Genomic DNA, 22,855 nt, shown 5'->3' on the forward strand with positions numbered 1-22,855 from the left:
TTTAGGCTACTGTCACTTTTGATCAATTTAATCCATTTTCTTTTTCAAAAACAAAATCTGTTAGCACACTCCAAATAGGCTAATCCATAAACTGCTGTTCCACTAATAGAGTAAAGCAGAGTTGTATGATTTTACCAGCAACTAGGAACAGTTTTCTCAAAGTCGCTAAGTCCTACTTTTTCTCGCTTCATGATCGCTCGAGCGGGGTTTCTTTCACGGGCAGTGTGAAATAGAAAATCCGGAGTGGATCGGTAGCCGAACGGTTACAGAACACTTTGAGCGTCCGGAGAATCGCTGTGGCTCCGCTCCACTCGTCTGCGAGTTTCTTGGTTACAAACCAAATATTCTGTCATATTTTCGAACTGTTTTGGGATAGGCTACAATACTGTTCTTCATATTTTCGAACGGGATTTTTTTTTTGGCGAGAAGGAATATAGCTTATATAATGTTTATCACAAGGGGACAATATATAGCCTACCCATACACAGTAACGTTTAATTAGCTACTTCACTTTAATTAATTCTCAACCTGCCATAAGTTTGTTGTTGCTCTTTTACGACCACAATGTTGACAAAAGTGCTGAATGTTGCTTGGTTCTAAAACACCGAAAATTCATCAAATCGAGTAGGCTAGCTAGAAATGACAGTTATTATTTGTAAATATTGTTAAATGTATTTAAACAACGATTTGTTTGGAAAAGTATTTGTACAATGACTTACATTATATCTGACAGTGAGTGGTTGTATTCTCGAGTCTCTAATGCATCTGTCGCATCTTGCGCGAGCATGTTTCTCTCCACATCTCTCAATGTTCCTCCTCCCAGCGACTTTGGACGCGAGGAGCTTTCACTGCATTGGTAGGCTACCGGCATGACATTGTAGGATGGGAATCTTATAATTCAGCCCCCTCAGCAGGTCCAGGTTTATATCCGAACCTGACTGACATGGTTCGGACTGAACCGTATAAAGGGCATCAGTCCAGTAGTTCTCAGGCCACTGAACTGAAACCCGGAGCCGTGTGGATGTTATAGGCACTGTGGATTTTAGTATTTGTCCAGAAGACCTTTTTTTTCCTCAACATTTTTTGTCTTGTAGGACATATAGAACTTTGTGCTGTTTGAGTTGGATTGCACATTACAACAGGTGAGTCTTGTTTATGTGAGAGCATTTTTATACATTTTTGACACCCTAGACTTGACTAATTTAAATTTTCTCAGTGAAAATAATGATTCTTTTGTTTCGTTTGAAACAAGCTTGAAAGCTTGAAAGGCTGTAACAAATGTCTTCAGTTTGTTAGATTGCTGCAGACCAAAGACATGCTGCTACTGCACTCAGCAAGTGTTCGGGATGTCATCTAATAAAAATGCATAAACCGTTTTTAACTTGAAACATTTTGAATGGCAAATTGCACATAAATGTCAGTTTGAAGCATACTTGGACTTGTTAGTAAGTGTTATTGATGTATTTTTAAACAGTTGTGAATTATAAATGAAAGTTCAGAATGTCTTGATTTTATGTAAACTTTTACACAGCTGGTTTAAAAAGTCACATGACCACAGCTGTTTAATCAGCCTATACACTTTGCCCCTTTAAAAGATGATGTCAAATCTCCTTAAAATGTTCTAATTGAGATATATAAAATAGTTAAAGGGTCTTTTATTATAATCTCTTTCTAAGATAGGTCTGTAATGTAAAGCCAAGGAATGTGAAAACATAGGAAAACCCAAAGTCCCTGTTTGTAGAAATGATGTTACATTAAATAATATTTTATTTTATATTAATAATTTTTGTTGCAATTTTTAATTGGGTCTTATTGACCAACTGAGAATTTATAAAAACATTTATTAAAGGCATGCAATATGTTTCATTTAACTATCAAATGAGTATTTGGAAATAAAGGGGTAATAAGATTTTATGTTTTTATATAATTTTATGTGTATTTTAAAGGAGAATGATACTCAGGAGAAATTTCTACTTGCTGCCTTTGCTGTTACTATGCATCAGAGCACTACCTCAAGGTAAATCCATGATCCACCTGTTCATATATTGTTTATAAATAAATAGAATTTAATGTAGTTTTCTGTCTTGCTATTTAGGTTTACTTGCACATATCTAGTTCTGAAATTGAGATGTCCATATTACACAACTTGCCCATTATTCTCTGTGCCTCAAAGCACATCTGTGTTTGATTCATTAACAGAGTCTCTATGTGGTATTCAATGCAAAACAGCTTGAGATTATGTAATATTTTCTTGAAAATTTTAATGGGCTTATCTAATCATCACATAAAATCTATCATCTGTACTATGCTGAAATGCTTATGTTGACTCATTCAAAGATGGCCATGTGGAAGATGAATCCATCTTCGACCTTTTCAAAATCAGCAGCATCAGCAGAAAGACGATTGGTGCCAAGCTCTTCAAGGGCCACGACTGGGACTCACCTGCATACCGCTTCATCCGCTTTGATCACATCCCTGCTGTGAGCACCCCGGCCCTCCATCAGATCCTAAAGCAGGTCCAGAACAATGAGGGCTTTGTGTTTGTGGCCACCATGCGACAGGACAAAGGCTCCAGGGGAACCCTGATTGGTCTGGAAGGCCCCAGTGGGAGCCGTCAGTTTGAGATTGTGTCCAATGGGCACGCCAACACGTTGGATCTGCTCTACATGGTCGAGGAATCTCAGAATGTGGTGTCCTTTGAGGATGTGGACTTGTCTGATTCGCAGTGGAAGAACATTACACTGTACATTCACGGAGAGAACGCTCACCTGTACGTAGGCTGTAGCCTCATTGACAGCGTGATCCTGGATGAGCCTTTCTATGAGCATCTGCGGCCGGAGGGCAGTCAGATGTTTGTGGCCAAGGGATCTATCAGGGAAAACCACTTCAGGGTAAGAGCAGTTCTTCTCCATAAACATCATCTGAACTTCATTCAGTGCTTGTTATGGAATTCCTGCATAATGATTTTTCTGTGCTGTGAAATAGGGAAGAAAAATCCTTTTTCGAGTATCGAGAAATTCTATACTGTTTTTTTAAATAAAATGGTAGAATTATCTATCTATATAATAGAAAGACAAAAATATTATTACATTTTTATTATATATATATTTTACTATAAAATGTGTATTTTTGTCCTTGATATAGATAAATAGATTTTTATTTTATATTTAATTTTATAGTTGATTAATATGCACTTTATGCTACAAATTCACCACAGTTGTGGTCATTTAAATCTGATTGAAGAAAATGGTCATACATTTTCTCAATTTGACATTATAATTGACTGGTAATAATTTCTGTCATCTTACAGGGTTTACTACAGAATGTACAGTTCCTTTTTGACACACCAATAGAGAACATCCTAAGAAACAAAGGTTGTGTGATCGCCAAACCTGGTAAGAATTCATTCATACTTCTTAAACGCATAACTTTAAAGGTCATGGAAAACCACAGAAAGTTCTTGAAGCATGTTCATTTAAAGAGTCTTCTTTTATGACCTTTGGTTTATTAATGTTGGACTAGTTCTTCAGGGCTCAGATTAGGCTCTCATAATGCTTGAACTTCTGAATGTTCTAGGTTTCAGAAGCTCTGTTGGATTTATTCGGTGCAGTTCATGATCAAATTGGTTTTAAGAGGGTTGGTATGTTTTCCGTTGGATTCAGTTTTCATTTTAAGCTTTTCTGGCTTTCACCTAAGTGGGTCACGAAATCTGCAGATCAGAGCTGTGGAAATTTCTGACCATATTACATCATGTTTACGGGAAACGCGTGTGGTGCTATAAGGGTCAACCAGTTTGCACATGCCATAAAGAGGATAAAGATTGTCATATTAATATACATTGGAAGGGTATTCTTTAAGAGAAGGTGGAAAAATGGAATAAGTACATACTCACACTGGTAAGATCACAAACTGGCTGGTTTGACTGAAAGCTTTGGTTTCCAGGGCTCAACACTCTTTGGACCAGTTTTTGAAACATTCACTTGCCCTTTGTGGATCAGAGTTGCATTGCCAGTGACAACCTTACTTTTTGTTCCTGTATATCCTTTTTTATGCCTTGCAAACAGCTTTGGAATCATTTGGATTTCTATGATGTATACTGTGTTCTTGCTGCAATTTCTGCAGATTTATCTCTGGAATAATGTTATCTAGCTGGCTAGATGGTTTTGTTGAATTTACAAAAATGACTTGTTATAATCCTAGAAGCATAATAATGTGTTAAACTAACAGACCAATCCATAATGTTTTGCATCAGAATCCATTCTTTTGCCCCACCAAAAAAAAAGTAAATTTGAATGAACAATACAAATGTTTTTTCCACCAAAAACAAAAATAAAATGTATTTTTTAAATGTATGTTACAATGGTTGATATTTGATCAAATAAAAGCCCTTGCTGGACTACAGTTCAATGCAGAGAAGACTTTTGAGTCTATTATAAACTCATCCCTAGAGCTGGCTGACTTTTGTGCTGGAAAAAGTAGTTTTAGACCATGACAAAACTAAGCCTTGTGTGAGATGTGAGGGTGTGAGTGTTTCTCTAGCACTGCTGCTTCAGTTCCTTTTAATTATAATTGAATAAGTATGCATAGGATATGTGCAGTCAAAAAGGCTTCCATTTCCATTGCCAACACGGATACATGCCAGCTGCTGAACGTTAGGATGCCAGTACAGAGGTCTCTATAAACTCTCTAGTGCCCCAGTTTTGGAGTGCCACGTATTGCTAAATAAAAGTTAAAGTGAACTGCTCAAAAGCCTGCCTAGAAAGTTGCTGAAACAGACACACGCACACACACTCATTTTCCCAGCATTGACTGAAACCCCCAAGAGATTTGAACGAGTTCAACAGTCTCTAAAAAGCTGCGAACCCTGCATGAGTCTCAAAGGAATCTCTAGAGGTAACAACATGGCTCTTGATTTAGTGTCTCCTGTCCTCCATTAATCTGGAGAAAATTTATGCAAATGACCCCAAAATGGCTGCAGATATCTAATGGGAGTTTTGGCATAATGTACAGCATTCCTCTGCTGTTGCGTATCCCTAACCCCACCACCTTCCTCCTTTTCCAAGACTTGCTTTGAAAAATCACTATCTTTCTTTAAATGTTGCTTCAGGGTAGCTCCTACGCATTTATTATACTTATGTCAGAAATATAGTGTGTGGGGTGTGGAATATCCGACAAATCTGTTAAGTGTTTTATAATTCATGCACCGCTATAAAATCTCAAAGCTGCTGTGTTTTGACTATTCATTGTAAATGCTTATGGGGCCACTTTAATGTTGTATTCATTTGCATGTATTATTTCAAATGAAAGTCCCTTTACTTCCTCTTTATTTTTAGGGACATTTCTGGTCATTTCTGAAGGGGAAAAAAATACAATTTAAAGAATGACATTTTTTGACTCTGCATTCTTTTCTCTCTCAGAGGAAGTTAACGTGGTTAATGAAAGTACAGAGACTGTGTCTGTTGGTACGGCCATCTCCACTAACTTCATTGGGCAGAAGGAGAAAATGGCATCGGATGTGTGTGAGCGTTCCTGTGAGGAAATCACCAACATGGTCCAGGAGCTCAAAGGTCTCCGTATTGTTGTGGGCAATCTCATCGATGGCTTGCAGAAAGTGGTAAATGTGTTTTACTTAATGAATGTGTTTAATTTGAAAGAGTATTTGAAACTGAGAAAGAACAGAACAGAAGTTAAAAAAAAATTCCCATGCAATTGCAATGAATAGGGGCTGAGGTTTTCAAGCATCAAGAAGGTCACAACAGCACCATAAAAGTCTCATAAACGTAGTCCATACGACTTGTACACTATACTCCAAATCTTCTGAAGTCATACGATAGCTTTGTGTGAAAAAAGCACCTTGAAAGCATAAATTCTCATTCATTGTATTTGCATGGAAAAGAGTAACCCTTAGATTTCTCTATGTGTTCCATGGAAAAAAGAAAGTGAAGCGATTTGAGCATACATTAGTATCTCTACTAATGCTTCATTCATTCAACAACATGCGGGTGAATAAAGATATTTGTTTTGTTGATTCTGAAAGGTACATGTTATTTCATAAAGCCCCAATGTTTAGGTTGGTGGTCAATCTGTGATTAGAAGAATTTTAATACAGATTAAATATCTGACCGTGCAAGCAAAAATTATTTTAGTCTAAACAGAACCATTAAAGGAAAACAGGGCTAAAGAGGTAGTGGAAAACGTGAAGATGTGGGCTGGGGTTTTATGGTTTGTTTTAGAGGGAGATAGGAAGTGTGAATAGGAACCGAGTCGTGTCTGGCAGTGTTTAAACAGCCCCTTTATCCTCCACTGGGAGCTTCTCAGCAATGAGGGAGTCTGGGCATAATCGCTGGGAAATCCAGCCGCTGGATGCTGCGGGTCCCAGAGGCTCTTCCAGACCATGTGGTGTTCTGTTTCACAGCCTAACACTCATGACTGCTACCTATGCATTTTGTTCTCAGTCACACATGCACAAATGAATTCATCAGCACACACTGAATGTGGTTGTGTTTTTAGCGTGTTATTGTATGTACTTAGTGTGCTTCAGAAGTTAATAACCTTTTCCCCCCTTTTGCATTCCTCTTGTTAGTTTTTTCCCTTCCCTCAACCTCTTGTTCTGTCTCTTTCCTCTTTCTCAGCTCTTTACTCGTGGCCACAAATGCATGATAGTTTTTGCTAACACATCTCAGGACTGTAAAGTTCTAGTTTGGGTGTTCTTTTTCATTTATTTTCTAAAAAGAATGAAGGAAAGAAAAACAGAAAATGGAAACTTGCAAAGATGAACAAATTACAAATCTGAAAAGAGAATTTTTGCACTCAAACATTACATGAGTGAAAAATAAGATGATTTATGTTGCAAACAACACAAGCACAAATCACAAGCATAAGACAAGTAAATTACATGTAGATCAAAAGTTACTTGAGGACACTTTACTTCTGCATGGTGGTCAACCAGAAATGTCAATTGGGGTATATTGAAATAAATTACATTTTAAAATATATTGAAATAGAAAACGGTTGTAAATTGTAGTATAATTTTTAACAGTATTACTGTTTTTACTCTATTTTTGAACAAATAAATGCATACTAGGTGAGCATAAGAAACTCAAAAACTTGTTTTTAAAATCTTACTGAACCCAAGCATTTGAACAGTAGTGTACATGGAAATCCTTAAGAAGCGCAAAGTTAACACTGGAAATCAACCAAAGCTATTTAAAGTTATTTCCCAGGTCAAGAGGTCACAATGAGAAAGTCATCCCAGATTTCCTTGGGCAGAGCTTCCTGTTCTTTGGGGTCAAGGACATAAATCTCCTTCTGTATAGAAGTGTGCTCATTCCTTTTCAGTTTAAATCACCTCTATTTATCTACATGTGGAAGACATTGACAGAAGTATTGCCTCCTCTTGACCATTTGTCCATCTGTCTTGCTTGTGTCTGTCGGTTAGACTGAGGAGAACACTGTGATGAAGGAGGTGCTGGGGAACATGAAGAACATCAAAGACAAGCGCATGTGCTGGCAAGACGGCCGTCTCTTTGAGGATAAGGAGGACTGGGTTGTGGACAGCTGCACCAAGTGTACCTGTCAGGTGGGAAGAACTGTGACGTGTGATGAATGGGAGAGAAAGAGCGAATGGCAGTCTGCTTTTGTTCTGACTCTTAATGCTTTATGGCTTCATGTTGCAGGAATCAAAGATTGTATGCCATCAGATCACATGTCCTCCAGTATCCTGTGCCAGTCCCACTTTCCTAGATGGTGAATGCTGTCCAGTGTGTCTGCGTGAGTAACATTTCTGACACATTGCTAATATTCACTCTCTCATTTTCACATCATGTCTACAGGGTATGCACATTCAATCTAGAGATGATATAAAAAAAAAATTTTCATTGCTAATATCATTTGTGTGAATTGTGATTTAAATACCTGAATTTTACATCAAAGCCAACTTGGGATGCTTCTCATGCTAACCTTGTGTGGAAATGCTTTTAAAATTGTCCATGCTAGTTTCATACCAATGGATTTCCCTTGGGGCAGATGCGCACATACATTTCTGTTAAAAAGTCATTTTCTTTTATTTTATTTTAAAAAGATTTCTATTTCAAATAAATGCTGTTCTTAAAATGTTCTGTTCATCAAAGAATAATGAAAAACACTCCCAAGCACAGTCATTTTCAACTAATAATAAGAAGAAATCTTTCTTGAGCAGCTGATCAGCATATTATTGTGATTTATGGATCATGTGACACTGAAGACTGGAGTAATGACCGCTAAAAATTAAGCTTTGCCATCACAGAAATAGCATTTTTAAGTGCATTAAAATAGAAAACTATTGTATTAAATGAATACTTGACAATATTGCTGTTTTTACTGTATTTTGTTCAAATAAATGCAGCCTTGGTTTTTAAAAATCTTACCGACCCCAAACTTTTGAACGGAAGCTTATACAGGCCAGATTTGCAGAGAAGCTTTCCCCTTATTTTATGGTACAGAACTGTTATTGTTTTAAAACTGCTTGTGTTTGCCAACCACACATTTTTATTATCCATGAGTAACAAGCATTACTGTACGTTCCCATGCTCTGAAGTGGGTTGAGAAAGATGATGTCATGTATAACTTAAGCTCCAAAACATCAGAAGCAAAGAACAATGTTGCCTTTGCTTTTTAAATATACTAGCAACAAGGAGCACCATGATGGGTGTGGTGGGGTTAGAACGAGGTGAATTGTGCCTAAAGTTAGCAGTGCTAAATGTGCTTCTACGTTTATGTGTGTACAGCTAAAGACAGCGAAGATGGCTGGTCGCCTTGGTCTGAATGGACTGAGTGTACCGTTACATGTGGAACAGGCACCCAGCAAAGAGGCAGGTCGTGTGATGTCACAAGTAACCCCTGCAGTGGCCCCTCCATCCAAACCCGCAGATGCAACCTGGGAAAATGCGACAGCCGTGGTGAGACAGCCAGTCTTTGCTTGATTGTTATAAACTGCACACTTTCTTTGAACACCTGTTCTTTGGTCATATAGAGACATTTTGGTCACAATTTTCCTGTCTGTATTGCCCATAAAGTCTAAAACCTTGGAAGAAAACCTCATAACAGTGGTTTAAGTGGCATTGGATTAAATCCTGTTGCTCGTGGCCTTAAGAAATGTGGTAGGTTACACCATAACTGCAAGTGCACAGTTTGTTCTCTCACTAATTTGTTTCAGGTGTATCAGCACATCAGAGATAATTGTGATAAGTAAAAGTAATGCACTCATCTGTAACGTCTCCACAGACCAGAGTGAAAGAGTTTGCATTCTAAACGAAGTAGAAAGAGAGATCTGAAATCCAGCTGTCACAATATCTAAACAGCTGTAAAAAATAATGGAAATGGAAGAAAAAGAATCGGATTCAGCAAGACTTTGGTTCTCGGTTTAGTTCCAGCCAAAATCTCTAAATCTTTATCATCCAAAAATGAAAATTCGTTGATTTTTATTCGTGTAGTTCCATACTTGAATGACTTTTCCATGGAAGATAAATGAAGAATGTGCTGGTTGATCTTTTAATGTGATTACAATGAGTGAGGTCTGATGCTTTTAAGCTTCAAAATGATGCAAAAGCACAATAAAAGTGTCACAAACAACGCTAAGTGGCGCTAAAAGCACATTTAGTTTTATCCGAAACAGATGAATGTGAATCTGGAAACATATTATGTTGGTTGTTGAGCACTTTGGAAATGAACCGCAAAAAAATAAAGCTTTATACATCGATTATCCACACTTTTAATCATAATTTGTGTAAATAGGAAAAAGAATTGTTGATTTCCCACTGATGGTCAGTTCAGCTGGAAACTGCAGTGAATTGCATGTACAGGTACATTTTTGGTGTTTTGCAAAAATGTAGGTGGAGGCACATTTATGACCCTTCGTTGGTCAGAAAAGTAGTTAAACAATTTGTACATAATATTGGAAGTTTTCTAAAAACCATTCAATATCTTTGTATGAGGATTTAAAAACACTTTAAATATAGTGCATGAATTGTATGGATCGCTTTCATGATGCTTGTTTTGTAGTGCTTTTTGTCCTTTATAAAGATGAAAATGGAAAGGGCAACCAGTACAATTTGTCAAGTTTTCTCATTTTATGTTCCTCAGAAGAAGTAAATTCATATGGGTTTGGAACAAAAGAAAATACTGAGAGAATTTTCATTTTTGGGTCAACTAATCCTTTAAAGTGGGTCATATCAACCAAAAATCATTGATTTCAAGCAAGGCCTTAGCAACTATTATAACCGCAGAAGCCCCTGCCAAACATTCGCATTGGCAGTAGACTGAACGACACACAAGTGGTAAGTGGTAATCCTACTATGGCTAGCATCCACTTACCTACATTTCATCAAATCAGTTGTTACTACTGATTGAATGTTACATCACTCGACTGATGTTGGACAAACTGTGATTTTAAGGCATTCCGTTCCTGGCCTGATTTTGTGGCAGTTGGATAATTCTGTAACAACATGGGTGTTTTCTTTCATCATCTGTTGTAAATATTTATGGAGTGTGTGCTAATAGATAAACTCCTTTCCATCAGTGAGGGAACGAGCTGGTATTCTCAGTGAGGTTTTAATGAGCGGCATATGGCTCTTTGTGGTATACCAATGCTAACTCTGGCTTACAGCGGACTCAAATGTTTTTTCTATAACTGACAAATGTTACCAGCTGGTATCTTGGACAGCAATGGACAAACTGGCCTTTGTTACAATTACCGCTCAACAATATCCATAAGTATTTATACCTTAAGATTTTTTTAGATTTATATAAAATGAATCATAGTCTCTCTCCTCCTCATATTTTCAGTCCGTATACTCATACCCATGTGGTCGTGGAAACAGAATACATCTGACAGTGTGTAAGGAGGCGCAATTAATGCTCATTGTGTATTCTCACCACTGCCCAGAATACACCATCAGGTCTTTCCCATGCTGAGTCCCAAAGAGAGGATGAGGTGATGGGTCCAGAATTGTGGGCCAGTTGGTCATCGCTTCATCAAGTTTATTGGCAGTTCCGCCCTGTGTCATTCCTGGACTTCATGCCTCTGGACTTACTAATATAAATGAAAGATGTCATTGTTTGTGTGGGTTTGTTTGCTTCTTTAACACTGCCTTCAAGTCATGCTAGAATGGTCGTATTTTTGAGATGAGTGCACATAAACACCTCCACAATTTTGTTTAAGCCCCAACTTTCCATTGGCGGTTTGGTTTCAGTCATAGTTAAGTTTTACTTGTCAATGTTACAGTACAACTTCTGTGCTGTTGATAAATCTAGCTGGAAAACACAAAAATGAACTAATTTTAATAATATATACAAGTAAAGTGTTATTCAGGTCTAATGTATTTTGAATTAGGGGTAAACAAATGCCTTAAAGGGGCCATGAACTGCCTTGGCTTTTTTATTTTGTACTGTTCTTTGAGGTCCACTTATAATATTATCAAGATTTTTCCATTAAAAAAATATAGTAATAGGCTATTTTCTGTTCTGTTTTTAACCCCCCTCATCAGAACGCTCTGTTTGAATAGGCATGGCGGATTGTAGACTCAGAAGTAAACGCCACTGCTATGACTGACTAAAACAGTTGTGTATGTTTGACAGCCTACATCCTTCACAGATGGACACCGCAGTGATTTAGGTTAAAAAACGCATGAATACTCAGTAAATATCAAATTATCTGCTTAATAGACAACACAATATAAAAACAGTTACTGTCGGATCCAATATAGTCGGCACAGCATCGTCTTTCAGTTTCAATCTTCCCACGTTGAATTGGGTGTTGTTTGTATACGAATCCATGGTAAAATGAAGTAAACAAAGGAGCGAGTTAAAAATAAAGTTCTTTCACTCTTTCCAAATGTTGGGATCAGAAAGAATGCAATGCAAAGACTTGGCACTGCACAGCATCTTGTTGTCTTCAGATCATCTTTATCTTTTTATTTCTGTGTAGACCTGCGTTTGCCTCTTTTATTATTTAAACTACATACACAAATCAGTGGGTGGGGCTAAACCTCCTGATCTTCCTCTGCGGGCACGGTGTTTAGCCACACTATTACATCATAAAGTGGTACATTCCACAACCTGTTGTTTTGGCAGACTGGCTTCAATATAAGCTGTTTATAGACTAATGAGAAAGTTTTGAGTTCTGAAAATTACAGGATGTTTTATAGTACAATGACCTCTTATATGTCAAAAGATCAAGGGAATTTTGGCTTCTCAGTTCATGACCTCTTTGACTTTGCCAATAAAGCGTAAGAGAGAAGAGATAAATATACCCTACCTTTAAAAAGTTAACTTGGATGCACATCATATCGTAATTATGACTTCCAAACTCAAGAGCAGGGTCTTCCACAAGCACTCAAAGGCAGCATGTACCATTGTTTTTGATAACCATGCCAGTTCTCTGCCTTTCATTATAGTCCGTCAAGATGGTGGTTGGAGTTTGTGGTCCCCCTGGTCGTCATGCTCTGTGACGTGTGGAGAGGGACAGATCACGCGAATTCGCCACTGTAACTCCCCTGTTCCTCAGCTGGGAGGAAAGGACTGTGAGGGCAGCGGGAGAGAGACTAAAAAATGCATAGCCAAACCCTGTCCGAGTAAGTACTGGGAGCCTTGCACTTCTTATTTATGTATTAAACTTAGTCTTGTGAAATGAAGCTAAGACTATATTATACCAATTTGCATAGTGTGATCTTGGATGAAACAGTTTAAATGGATAATTTGTCTCTGTAAACTCAGTTTTATATTCAGATTTTTACTGTATTCTCTTTGTCTTGTAGTTGATGGAGCCTGGGGCCCATGGTCTCCTTGGGCGATCTGCTCCGCCACCTGTGCGGGAGGAACAAGGACACGAACACGTGTGTGTAACAGCCCTCATCCGCAGTATGGCGGCAAGAAATGCCCAGGGGAGTCCAAGGACACTGATTCCTGCAACAAACAGGACTGCCCTGTTGGTATGTTACCTTGCAATATTTTATTTATTTCTCACTCTACACATATTCTCACTCATAGACTGTGTTTGGCTATATATCTATGGGACCATATTGTGGATGTCCCTGTGCTCTTGTCCCCATTGCTGAGCCAATATTAAACCTTCTGCCTCAGCTCACTCTGGTCACAATAAAACTAGAATCTGTTAAAAACCGTTAAAAGCTGTTGTTCATTTAGAGGTCTATTTTTACGCTGCCTTCAAACCATGATAAATTACAATAAAGCGGAAAGGTGAATTAGCATCTGATTGGGAGTTAGAGGGGAAATGAAAAGGCAAGGTGATACACTACTGTTCAAAAGTCTGGGATCAGTAAGTTTTTTCAAAGAAATGAATGCTTTTATTCGGCAAAAGTAAAAGTGATAATAAATATATCTATAAGGTTACAAAAGGATTCTATTTCAAATAAATTTAGTTCTTTTTATTCATCAAAAAAATTCTGAAAATCATCAAATTTATCAAAAATGATCAAAAAGCATCATGGTTTAAATAAAAATATTAAGCAGCACTACAACACTGATAATAATAAGCAATGTTTCTTGAGCACCAAAAGCAGCATATTAGAATGACTTCTGAAGGATAATGTGACACTTTGCCATCTCAGAAACAAGTTACATTTTAAAACATTAAAATAGAAAATATTTATTTTAAAATGTAATAATATTTCACAATATTACTGTTCTTACCGCATTTTTGATCAAATAAATGCAGCCTTGGTTAGCATTAGAGACTTATTTCAAAAACCTTTGAACTGTTGCATACATGTGAAATTCATCTTATCAATGGGCTCTATTATTTAAAGACCACTTTAGACTGACACGTCATGCAAAATATCTCTAGTTTCATCCTGAGATTTATGAAATGCATATCAATGTCATGAGTAAACCTAAAGCCTCTCCCTTTTTATTCCCTGCTTCCTCAGATGGTTGTCTTTCTAACCCATGCTTCGGGGGTGTTGACTGCACCAGCTCCGCTGACGGCTCGTGGGAGTGCGGGCCCTGCCCTGTCGGTTTCCGTGGCAATGGAACATTCTGTGAGGATGTGAATGAGGTACAAAGGGAAAAGAGCTGGAGCTGGGAAAAGTATAATGTAGTTAGGACTGTGTGACAAGCAATTGTTATACTACATTACTCACAATTCAACACGGAAAGAAACAAAAATGTTCCTCCAGTCCTTGCTCCACTGATTCACTGATTTAAACCCAATAAATGTCAATATTATTGAAAAATGTTTTTTCAAACGTTTCCTAACATCTCTGTTTGCTTCTTCTGTCCTGTAGTGTGACATGGTGCCTGATCTTTGTTTTAAAAGCGGTGAATCCCAGCGCTGTGTCAACACAGACCCAGGATTCCACTGCTTGCCTTGCCCTCCTCGATACAAAGGCAATCAACCCTTTGGAATGGGAGTGGAGGCTGCCAAGCTAAATAAACAGGTTAGTTATGCAGTCTATGGACAGATTGGATCAATTATTGCACAAGTATATCAATGTGTTATTGCACAAGTATATAAATGTGTCATTAGCCTGGCTGAATCTCAGACAGCAAGCTTACGTGCCGCCCACAGTCTGTTTGCTGACCGTCTGATGCACATTATACACAAAACTGAAAGCGCAAGTTCATGTATTCCATTTGTTTTCTGAGTTATGTTAATTAATCCATACTTTACTATTATTTTGGAATCAACTATTTTATGTAAAACTGCCACTTCATGCCTTCTAAATAAAATTGTCAGTCAGGTGGTCTCTTCTCGTATAATCGGACAGTGCTTTCCCAGAAATGACTGTGGACCATGCCCAAAGATGCTCCAGAGTGATAGTCTGAGTAGAAAGTGTATTCTGAGATATTTTGGACAAAGCATGTCTTCTAAATTTAAAAAATCTTTCGGGCCCATAATGGTGGCCAAGCATATGGATCTTGCTTTAGTTCTTCCATTCCTCTCGGATGAATACATTTTGCAGATTTCTTGGAAAGCTGACTCATTTTTGTCCAAAAGTTTCATAACGTCCACAACTAATAGGTTTGTCACCAAGCTCCAGCTTGCATTGCTTTGATCCAGCGCCCAAGAGTAGTAAATTGACAAAGGGCGGAAAGGAATTATCTCACATTTTATAGCTGCGATCCAATAGCTTTTCAAATAAACTGCCCAGTTGTGCACAGCTGAAACCAACAAAATAGTAGGAAATTATCAATAGAAAGTCTTTTAAGGGCCTCACAACATAATTCCCAGTTGTCTCCCGAGGCTATGAACCAGTTCATTCACCATAATTGGACTGCTGTTTTAGTGTTGCTGAAGTCTGTTTATTTTTCAGGTATGCGAGCAAGAAAACCCCTGCAAAGACAAGACTCACAACTGCCACAGGTCCGCTGAGTGTATCTACCTTGGCCACTTCACTGACCCCATGTTTAAATGCGAGTGTAAGATCGGCTATGCTGGGGACGGCCTTATCTGCGGCGAGGACTCTGATCTTGATGGCTGGCCCAATCAGAACCTGGTGTGTGGAGCCAACCAATCCTATCACTGCAAAAAGGTAATAGAGTTATTGTCTTTTCTGTGGCTATAAAACATAATTTGTTGTAACTTTGACTTTTAATTGACTAAAAATGTGACCAAGTAGGCCTAATCGCAAAAGTTTCTGAAAATAATTGAATTTTTGAAAGACGTCACTCATGCGCACCAATGCTGCATTTATTTGTTCAAAAATACAGTAAAAACAATAATATTATTACACTTGAGAATAACTGTTTTGTATTTTAATATACTTTAAAATATGCATTTTCCTGTGATGGCAAAGCTGAAATTTCATCAGACACTACTCCAGTCTTCAGTGTCACATGATCCTTCAGAAATCATTCTAATATGCTGATTTGGTGCTCAACAAACATTTCTTATCATTATCAGTGTTGAAAAGGTTGTTACTTAATGTTTGTGTGTGTGTGTGTGTGTGTGTGTGTGTGTGTGTGTGAAGACCATATTGCATTAACTTTCAAGATTCTTTAATGAATAGAAAGTTTTTGAAATATAAATCATTTTCAATCAATTTAACGCTCCCTTGCTAAATAAAAGTATTAATTTCTTTAATAATATCCTACTTGCTGCAAACTTTGAACTTCAGTGTATAATTGCACATTGAATCCACAGATGCTGCATTAGTTGCATTCATTTTTAACACATTAAGTAGTCCTCATTTAATTTTAAACTAAGGAAAATAATATTTTTTCCTTTTATCGTGCAGGACAATTGTCCCAACCTTCCAAACTCAGGCCAAGAAGACTTTGATAAAGACGGTCAAGGAGACGCCTGTGACAAAGACGATGATAATGATGGAATAATGGATGAGGGGGTAGGCAGACTTCTTAATTATATATTGATAAAAATTAGTCATGTTTTGTTTTTATGTAAACTAAGCTTTGTTTTCCCCTGTGCCCCAGGACAACTGTCCTCTACTGTACAATCCAAGGCAATTTGACTATGATAAAGATCTTGTCGGTGATCGTTGTGACAACTGTCCATATGAGCACAACCCCGCTCAGATCGACACAGACGGTAACGGCGAGGGAGATGCCTGCTCTGAAGACATTGATGGAGATGGTGAGAAACTACTAAGTCAACAAAACTCACATTTTGTTTATACGCTTAACAAGCTTGGGATTCTGTAATGGCTGGGTTTAAACCCAAGTGCACTTTTTAGAGTAAATAAATAATAAACCAAAAGCAATGCAAATGCCTCACCACAGTCAGGTGCAGATTTGTTGTATTTCCAGATGGTTAACAGTTTGCTTGTGTTGCAGAGGTTCTGAATGAGCAAGATAACTGCCCCTACACGTACAATACTGACCAGAAGGACACAGATATGGATGGAGTGGGAGACCAGTGTGATAACTGTCCTCTTCTGCACAACCCTGAGCAGGTGCAACAGGCTCTAGCTCAACTCTTTCCAGTAAACACAAGGAGGAATGTTTTGCAGCAGTTTAACAAAGTCATTTGTATGTTTTAACAGGCTGACTCCGATAATGACCGAGTTGGTGATGAGTGCGACAACAATCAGGACATTGATGAGGACGGCCACCAGAACAGCCTGGATAATTGTCCCTACATTCCCAATGCCAACCAGGCCGACCATGACAAAGATGGGAAAGGAGATGCTTGTGATTTTGATGACGATAACGACGGAATCCCTGATGACAAGGACAACTGCAGACTGGTGCCAAACAAAGATCAGCTAGACTCTGATGGTGAGTGAATCTATTGCTTAAAATATCTAGAAGTGTTTCTAGTGACTGTGAAAAGAAAGGTGGATGCACATGGATGCACACACAATAACAGTTATAGAAATGCTGAGACTTCATTTCTGTCTAGAAATGCAACAGTGGCAGAAATTTGTACATTTTTTTGCTTAAAAACTACCTTAAAATGGTCATTTATCTGCATGGCTAACTTTATAAAACTTTAAAGTAGCCAGAGCCAGTCCTCTTTAATCTGTTAATTTTTGTCCAATTTTTTTTTGCCCACATTTTTCCCTTTAGACCTGTTTGCAACTGGAAAATTTCCTTAAGTGTAGCCAGGGTCAAGGAAAATGATGTCACACTCTCACAGCTTGCATGTGGTTGCGTGTGGTTTGCCCCACTGTGCTGCATTTTGTTAAGGCTACCTTATTTTTTGTATTGGTGGGAAAATGGAAACAAGTTACAGTTGGAGGTCGAAGTTGTCAGGTGCTAGCTTACTTCTCACACCTCATTATATTTTGTTTATTTGATAGTGTCAAGATGGTTCCAAAGAGAGAAAATCAACTACTGTAAAAACAGACACATTAGCAAAGAGCTGGCATCTGTGCAAAAGCCTACTTGACTTTTCCCTTTTATTTGAGTGCTAAAGTCTGGATTTAATAGATTTCACATTTGAAGCCAGTCATATGTTAATGTACATGACATGAAAAGACAGCTGAGATTGCTTTGTGCTTGAAGAGGAAAGCTGGGATACCAGATGAAACTTTCTGCTTCTTTTTTGTTACAGTATTTCTCCTTTTGGTGTATTTTATTACACACAATACTCAATAATATAGTACAATATAATACATTTTTAGTTCATTTATATTTTTTTTAGAATATGTATTATTAATTTACATTTTTCTAAATCTAAATATTATATAAATTAAGCAAGTATTGTGTTGTGTATGTGTATATGTTTTTGGTTGTTGAAAAGTAAGGATGGCAGATTTAACCACTTTAACAGATCTACTGAGATGAATGATGAACTAATCTAACTTTATCTACAGGGGATGGAAGAGGCGATGTCTGCAAAGATGATTTTGACAATGACAACATTCCAGACATTTTGGATGTGTGCCCTGAGAACGACGCCATCAGTAACACTGACTTCCGGAAGTTTCAGATGGTGCATTTGGACCCCAAAGGAACTACACAAATTGATCCCAACTGGGTGGTCAGACATCAGGGCAAAGAGTTGGTTCAGACGGCCAATTCTGACCCCGGTCTTGCAGTGGGTGAGTATGTGAGCTGTCAGAGTAGTCCGTCTGGTCATGATTTTTACTTAGAGTTTGTAAATGAGACTTCAACGTTTTGATCGCTCTTCAGGTTTCGATGAGTTCAACGCTGTGGATTTCAGTGGCACTTTCTACGTCAACACTGACAGAGATGACGATTATGCTGGGTTTGTGTTTGGCTATCAGTCCAGCAGTCGATTTTATGTGGTAATGTGGAAGCAGATAACTCAGACGTACTGGGAAGTTAATCCTTCAAAAGCTTTTGGCATCGCCGGAGTTTCTCTGAAAGTGGTCAACTCTACCACGGGCACAGGGGAGCACCTGCGTAACGCCCTCTGGCACACCGGTGACACTCCTGGACAGGTGAGGCTGACTGCTCAGCAAATATGACATCTGTTAGCATTCATGATAAGCTAATTGCTGCATGTGGTTTGGCAGGTCCGCACACTGTGGCACGACCCTAAGAATATCGGCTGGAAGGATTACACTGCGTACAGGTGGCATCTCATCCACAGACCCAAGACAGGATTCATCAGGTGATTAACAGGAAGGCCTTTAACTGCCACATAATCTTGTCAAGTGTGTAGAGTTAACAGATCTATATTCCTTTTCTCCAGAGTGGTGGTTTATGAGGGGAAACAGATCATGGCAGACTCGGGGCCAGTTTATGATAAAACCTTTGCAGGAGGGAGATTAGGACTGTTCGTGTTTTCCCAAGAACTGGTTTACTTCTCTGATCTCAAGTACGAGTGTCGAGGTGAGTAGTTTGTCATAACAGAATGTGGCCATTTATTTAAATAACACACTAATTTTTTAAATAACACAAGACTGGGCCACAAAACCAGTTTTAAGTCGCTGGGGTATATTTGTAGCAATAGCCAAAAATACACTGTATGGGTCAAAATTATCCATTTTTATTTTATGCCAAAAATCATTAGGATATTAAGTAAAGATCATGTTCCATGAAGATATTTAGTGAATTTCCTACCGTAAATATATCAAAACTTAATTTTTGATTAGTAATATGCATAGCTAAGAACTTCATTTAGACAATTTTAAAGGTGATTTTCTCAGTATTTTGATTTTTTTGCACCCTCAGATTCCAGATTTCCGAATAGTTGTATCTCAGCCAAATATTGTCCGATCCTAACAAACCATACATCAATGGAAAGCTTATTTATTCAGCTTTCAGATGATGTAGAAATCTCAATTTCAAAAAATTGACACTTATGACTGGTTTTGTGGTCCAGGGTCACATATTATATACTAATCTCAGTATATAATTTTAGTGCTTTTAAATGAATACTCAAATTCATTTTTAATGAATGTAAATGAAGTAAAAATGCATTATAATATTGTATTATACTAGGCCTATATTATATTATATTACAGGAATTAATGATAAATATAATAATAAAGTTTTATTGTTATTCATGTGTATATGTTTTTGTTTTATACCTTATTTTTTCAAATGTGTGTATTTATATAATATATTTGCTTAAGTATTTGAGATTACTTATTTAGCAGCAAAGAAATTGCAGTTGTTTTTATTTTTATTATTAATTTAAGACATTTTGAATTGTATTATTATTGTTGTTGCTGTTAAAATATTGTATAGCGTAATAGAAAAGACCAGCAAAGCCACAACTTTCACTTGTTACAAGCCAGTTAACCACTCTTTTTCTGCTTTTTAGATAACTGAGAAAGAAGAAATGACTCCCTTAAAAAAAAAATAGCACAACACATTTTCACTCTCTGACAAAACACAAAAGACTTTTTTTGGTGGACTACAAAAAGGAAACAGGCCCCAAACCTCCTCCTGAGGAGAAAGAATTAACTTAAATTACGAGCACATTCATGGGGATTTTTCTAATCAATGTTTTTGTGTCCTCGAGTCAGTATTTTTTAGCCAAAGTTTGGGTAACGTTAATTGAACATTACATGTGGTATTTCTTTACAAAATGAAACACAATCTAGAGGAAAAGCAATCACAAAACTTCATCCTCTGACATCTTTATTACCAACTGCTTTACTTGCACAAGATTTGTTGTACTTCCTGTGTATTGTTACAATGTGCAGATTTTTTTCTCCTTTGGATTTGTTGTTGTAATGAAGACAATAAGACATCTTTTTCTACAACCCTCGATTCTAATAGGGGCTTTGGGTTTGATCAGCATATAAATGTTTTAGAGACCTTTGAGATGAAGATGTTTATATTAAGACTGTATCATAATTACTTGTGTAAAGTATTTATATGACTCTTGTAATTCAGTATCAAGTTATGTCTGTTTTTTTTGTTTGTTTTTTTTGTTTTTTTTACGCAATGCTTTCAGAACCTAGACGTTGTAAATACTAATTTATTTGTTTACACTGACAAAATTTGACTATTGCAAAAATAAAGCTTAAAAAAGTACATTTTTATCGCTGCGCTCCTAGACATCCATAATGCAATTTCATGCCTATGTATTTTTTTTTTTACTTGATAGAAGTGTTTTTCAAATGTGAGAATGAGTGTGCTAAGTTTCGTTTTTTTTTTTTGTCCTGTGTTACCACACCGCATTTTGTTACATTTAACACAGATTTGCTGGTCTTGAACCACTTTTTCCTTTAGTTTCTTACGTTTTGTCTGTTTACTAAAGATGGAGAACACAAGACATAATAGGACAAACAGTTCTGTTTGTATCAGAGAAACAAAGACTCTTATACATAAGCGATTGTCATTCATCGTCCAGATTTTTTGAGCCTGAACATTCATCTGTTTTGTCTTTCTTTTGCTTTTTAAATTATTTTATTTTCATAACCATTTTTTATATTTTGTAAAAAGTGCAACGCCTTGGATTTTTATGCCACATCCCCAGAAAACCTTGTAAAGTTTTCTAATATTGTTATTCTCACAGGTTTTTCTTTAATAAAAGGTTTAGACACAGTTTTTCATTTGGACTGGTGTTTCGGAGTAGTTCCAAATACTATAATGGGATGGATGATCATTTTTAAAGATGTCTATCAGATCATTTAAGTGGCTGCCATTAACACTGCATCATGTTTTTCATTTGCTAAACAACTATTTTAACTGTTCATGCACAAGAAACCTGAAAATACTGGAACGTGGGCCTATATTCACTTACCTCCAAAGCTCACTTGAATTTGTTTTAGATCAGTACATGTGATTTTATGCCTTGGTAAAGTATGAACAGCCAATAGTTCAATGATTACATGAATGTTTTTGGGTGAGTTATCTCTTTAACAAGTCTTTTGATTACAAATAGTGCTACAAGGATGACATTCATGAGTCTTTTGTTAGCCAAAACCCAGAACAGAAACCAGGTCGCATTTCAGCACTTCTGGTTCTATCGTCCCGAAGTCAATGGGTTTGAAATAAGGCCTGTGGTTAACACAACTCAATCTTCACATTTTGTTCTGCAACATAAAATACATCAGATTGTGATTTTTTTATAAGTATATTTCATCAGGAAAACTCATATACTTGCTGGTCAACTTTTACAGCTTCATTATGTTTATAATCGCTATCTTGCTAACTCAAACTTTCAGGTAAAGGATTTTTAAAATAAAAATTCTATTTTCCAATTTTTCCCATTTATATTTTTGTTTTAATGTTTTTTGATGTATTTTTGCCCTGAAATGTAAAAAAAAAAAAGTATTATTATTTAATTATTTTTTACATTTAATACATTTTAATATAATATAATTTGATATAATACAACATTTGCTTTTGGCCCACGGCCCTCAATGGAGTTTGATTTTTGGCTCTTCGTATTAGTACTAGTAGTAATGTGCATACTTGCATTAATACACAATTAAACACTGACTGTTGCATCAACAATATGATGATATTCTAGCAATGATTTCCCACATTCGCCTAACATAAGGTTTTAAGTGGCAGTAGGGGGTGACAAACGGAAAGAAAAAATCTTCAACAGTATTCCAGTGATGCCCAAAGACTCCAAACAAAGAGCACTGTTGTGCAAACTTCCCACAATAGCATATGAGAGAACCTTGTTGAAAATGTTTAATTTGCAATGAAATGACAAAAGCCAGGCATTATCCAGCTACATCCTTTCCCATGGATTACATTGTAGTTGCATGCGCTAGCCATTTGTAAACCTCATCACAAATTTTGATCCCTTCTGCTTTCATTTGAAAGGTTCCCAGTCTTTTGTGATCTCCAGCAGGCACACTTTTAAAGTCTGCTTCAAAACACAAACTGACATTTGGGACTTGCAGCTGCTTTAGAGTCGAAGCCAAGATACCATTGATATGTTGTAAATGCGGTTAGGCCAAAGAGACATAAATATGCACATTTTAACAAGCCAGCAACACTAGCTTTAAGAGATAAA

At 37.1% G+C, this 22,855-nt stretch overlaps 1 protein-coding gene across 1 annotated transcript; it reads left to right on the plus strand.

Annotated features, from left to right (window-relative positions):
- Positions 1-270: 270 nt before the first annotated feature.
- Positions 271-21,599, plus strand: thbs2a (thrombospondin 2a). The gene is made up of 22 exons (XM_058796543.1): positions 271-1,142; positions 1,947-2,017; positions 2,338-2,891; positions 3,311-3,395; positions 5,418-5,614; positions 7,439-7,579; positions 7,677-7,770; positions 8,766-8,936; positions 12,432-12,608; positions 12,792-12,965; positions 13,923-14,050; positions 14,280-14,432; positions 15,309-15,527; positions 16,233-16,340; positions 16,429-16,588; positions 16,789-16,907; positions 16,998-17,232; positions 18,273-18,500; positions 18,592-18,863; positions 18,939-19,036; positions 19,118-19,257; positions 20,195-21,599. Exons 2-22 carry the CDS (start codon positions 1,951-1,953, stop codon positions 20,200-20,202), a joined length of 3,528 nt encoding a protein of 1,175 aa, XP_058652526.1. The 5' UTR covers positions 271-1,142; positions 1,947-1,950; the 3' UTR covers positions 20,203-21,599.
- The last annotated feature ends 1,256 nt before the right edge of the window (positions 21,600-22,855 follow it).

This window comes from Onychostoma macrolepis, chromosome 13 (genome assembly GCF_012432095.1).
Source record: "Onychostoma macrolepis isolate SWU-2019 chromosome 13, ASM1243209v1, whole genome shotgun sequence".
Classification (NCBI taxonomy): Eukaryota; Metazoa; Chordata; class Actinopteri; order Cypriniformes; family Cyprinidae; genus Onychostoma; species Onychostoma macrolepis.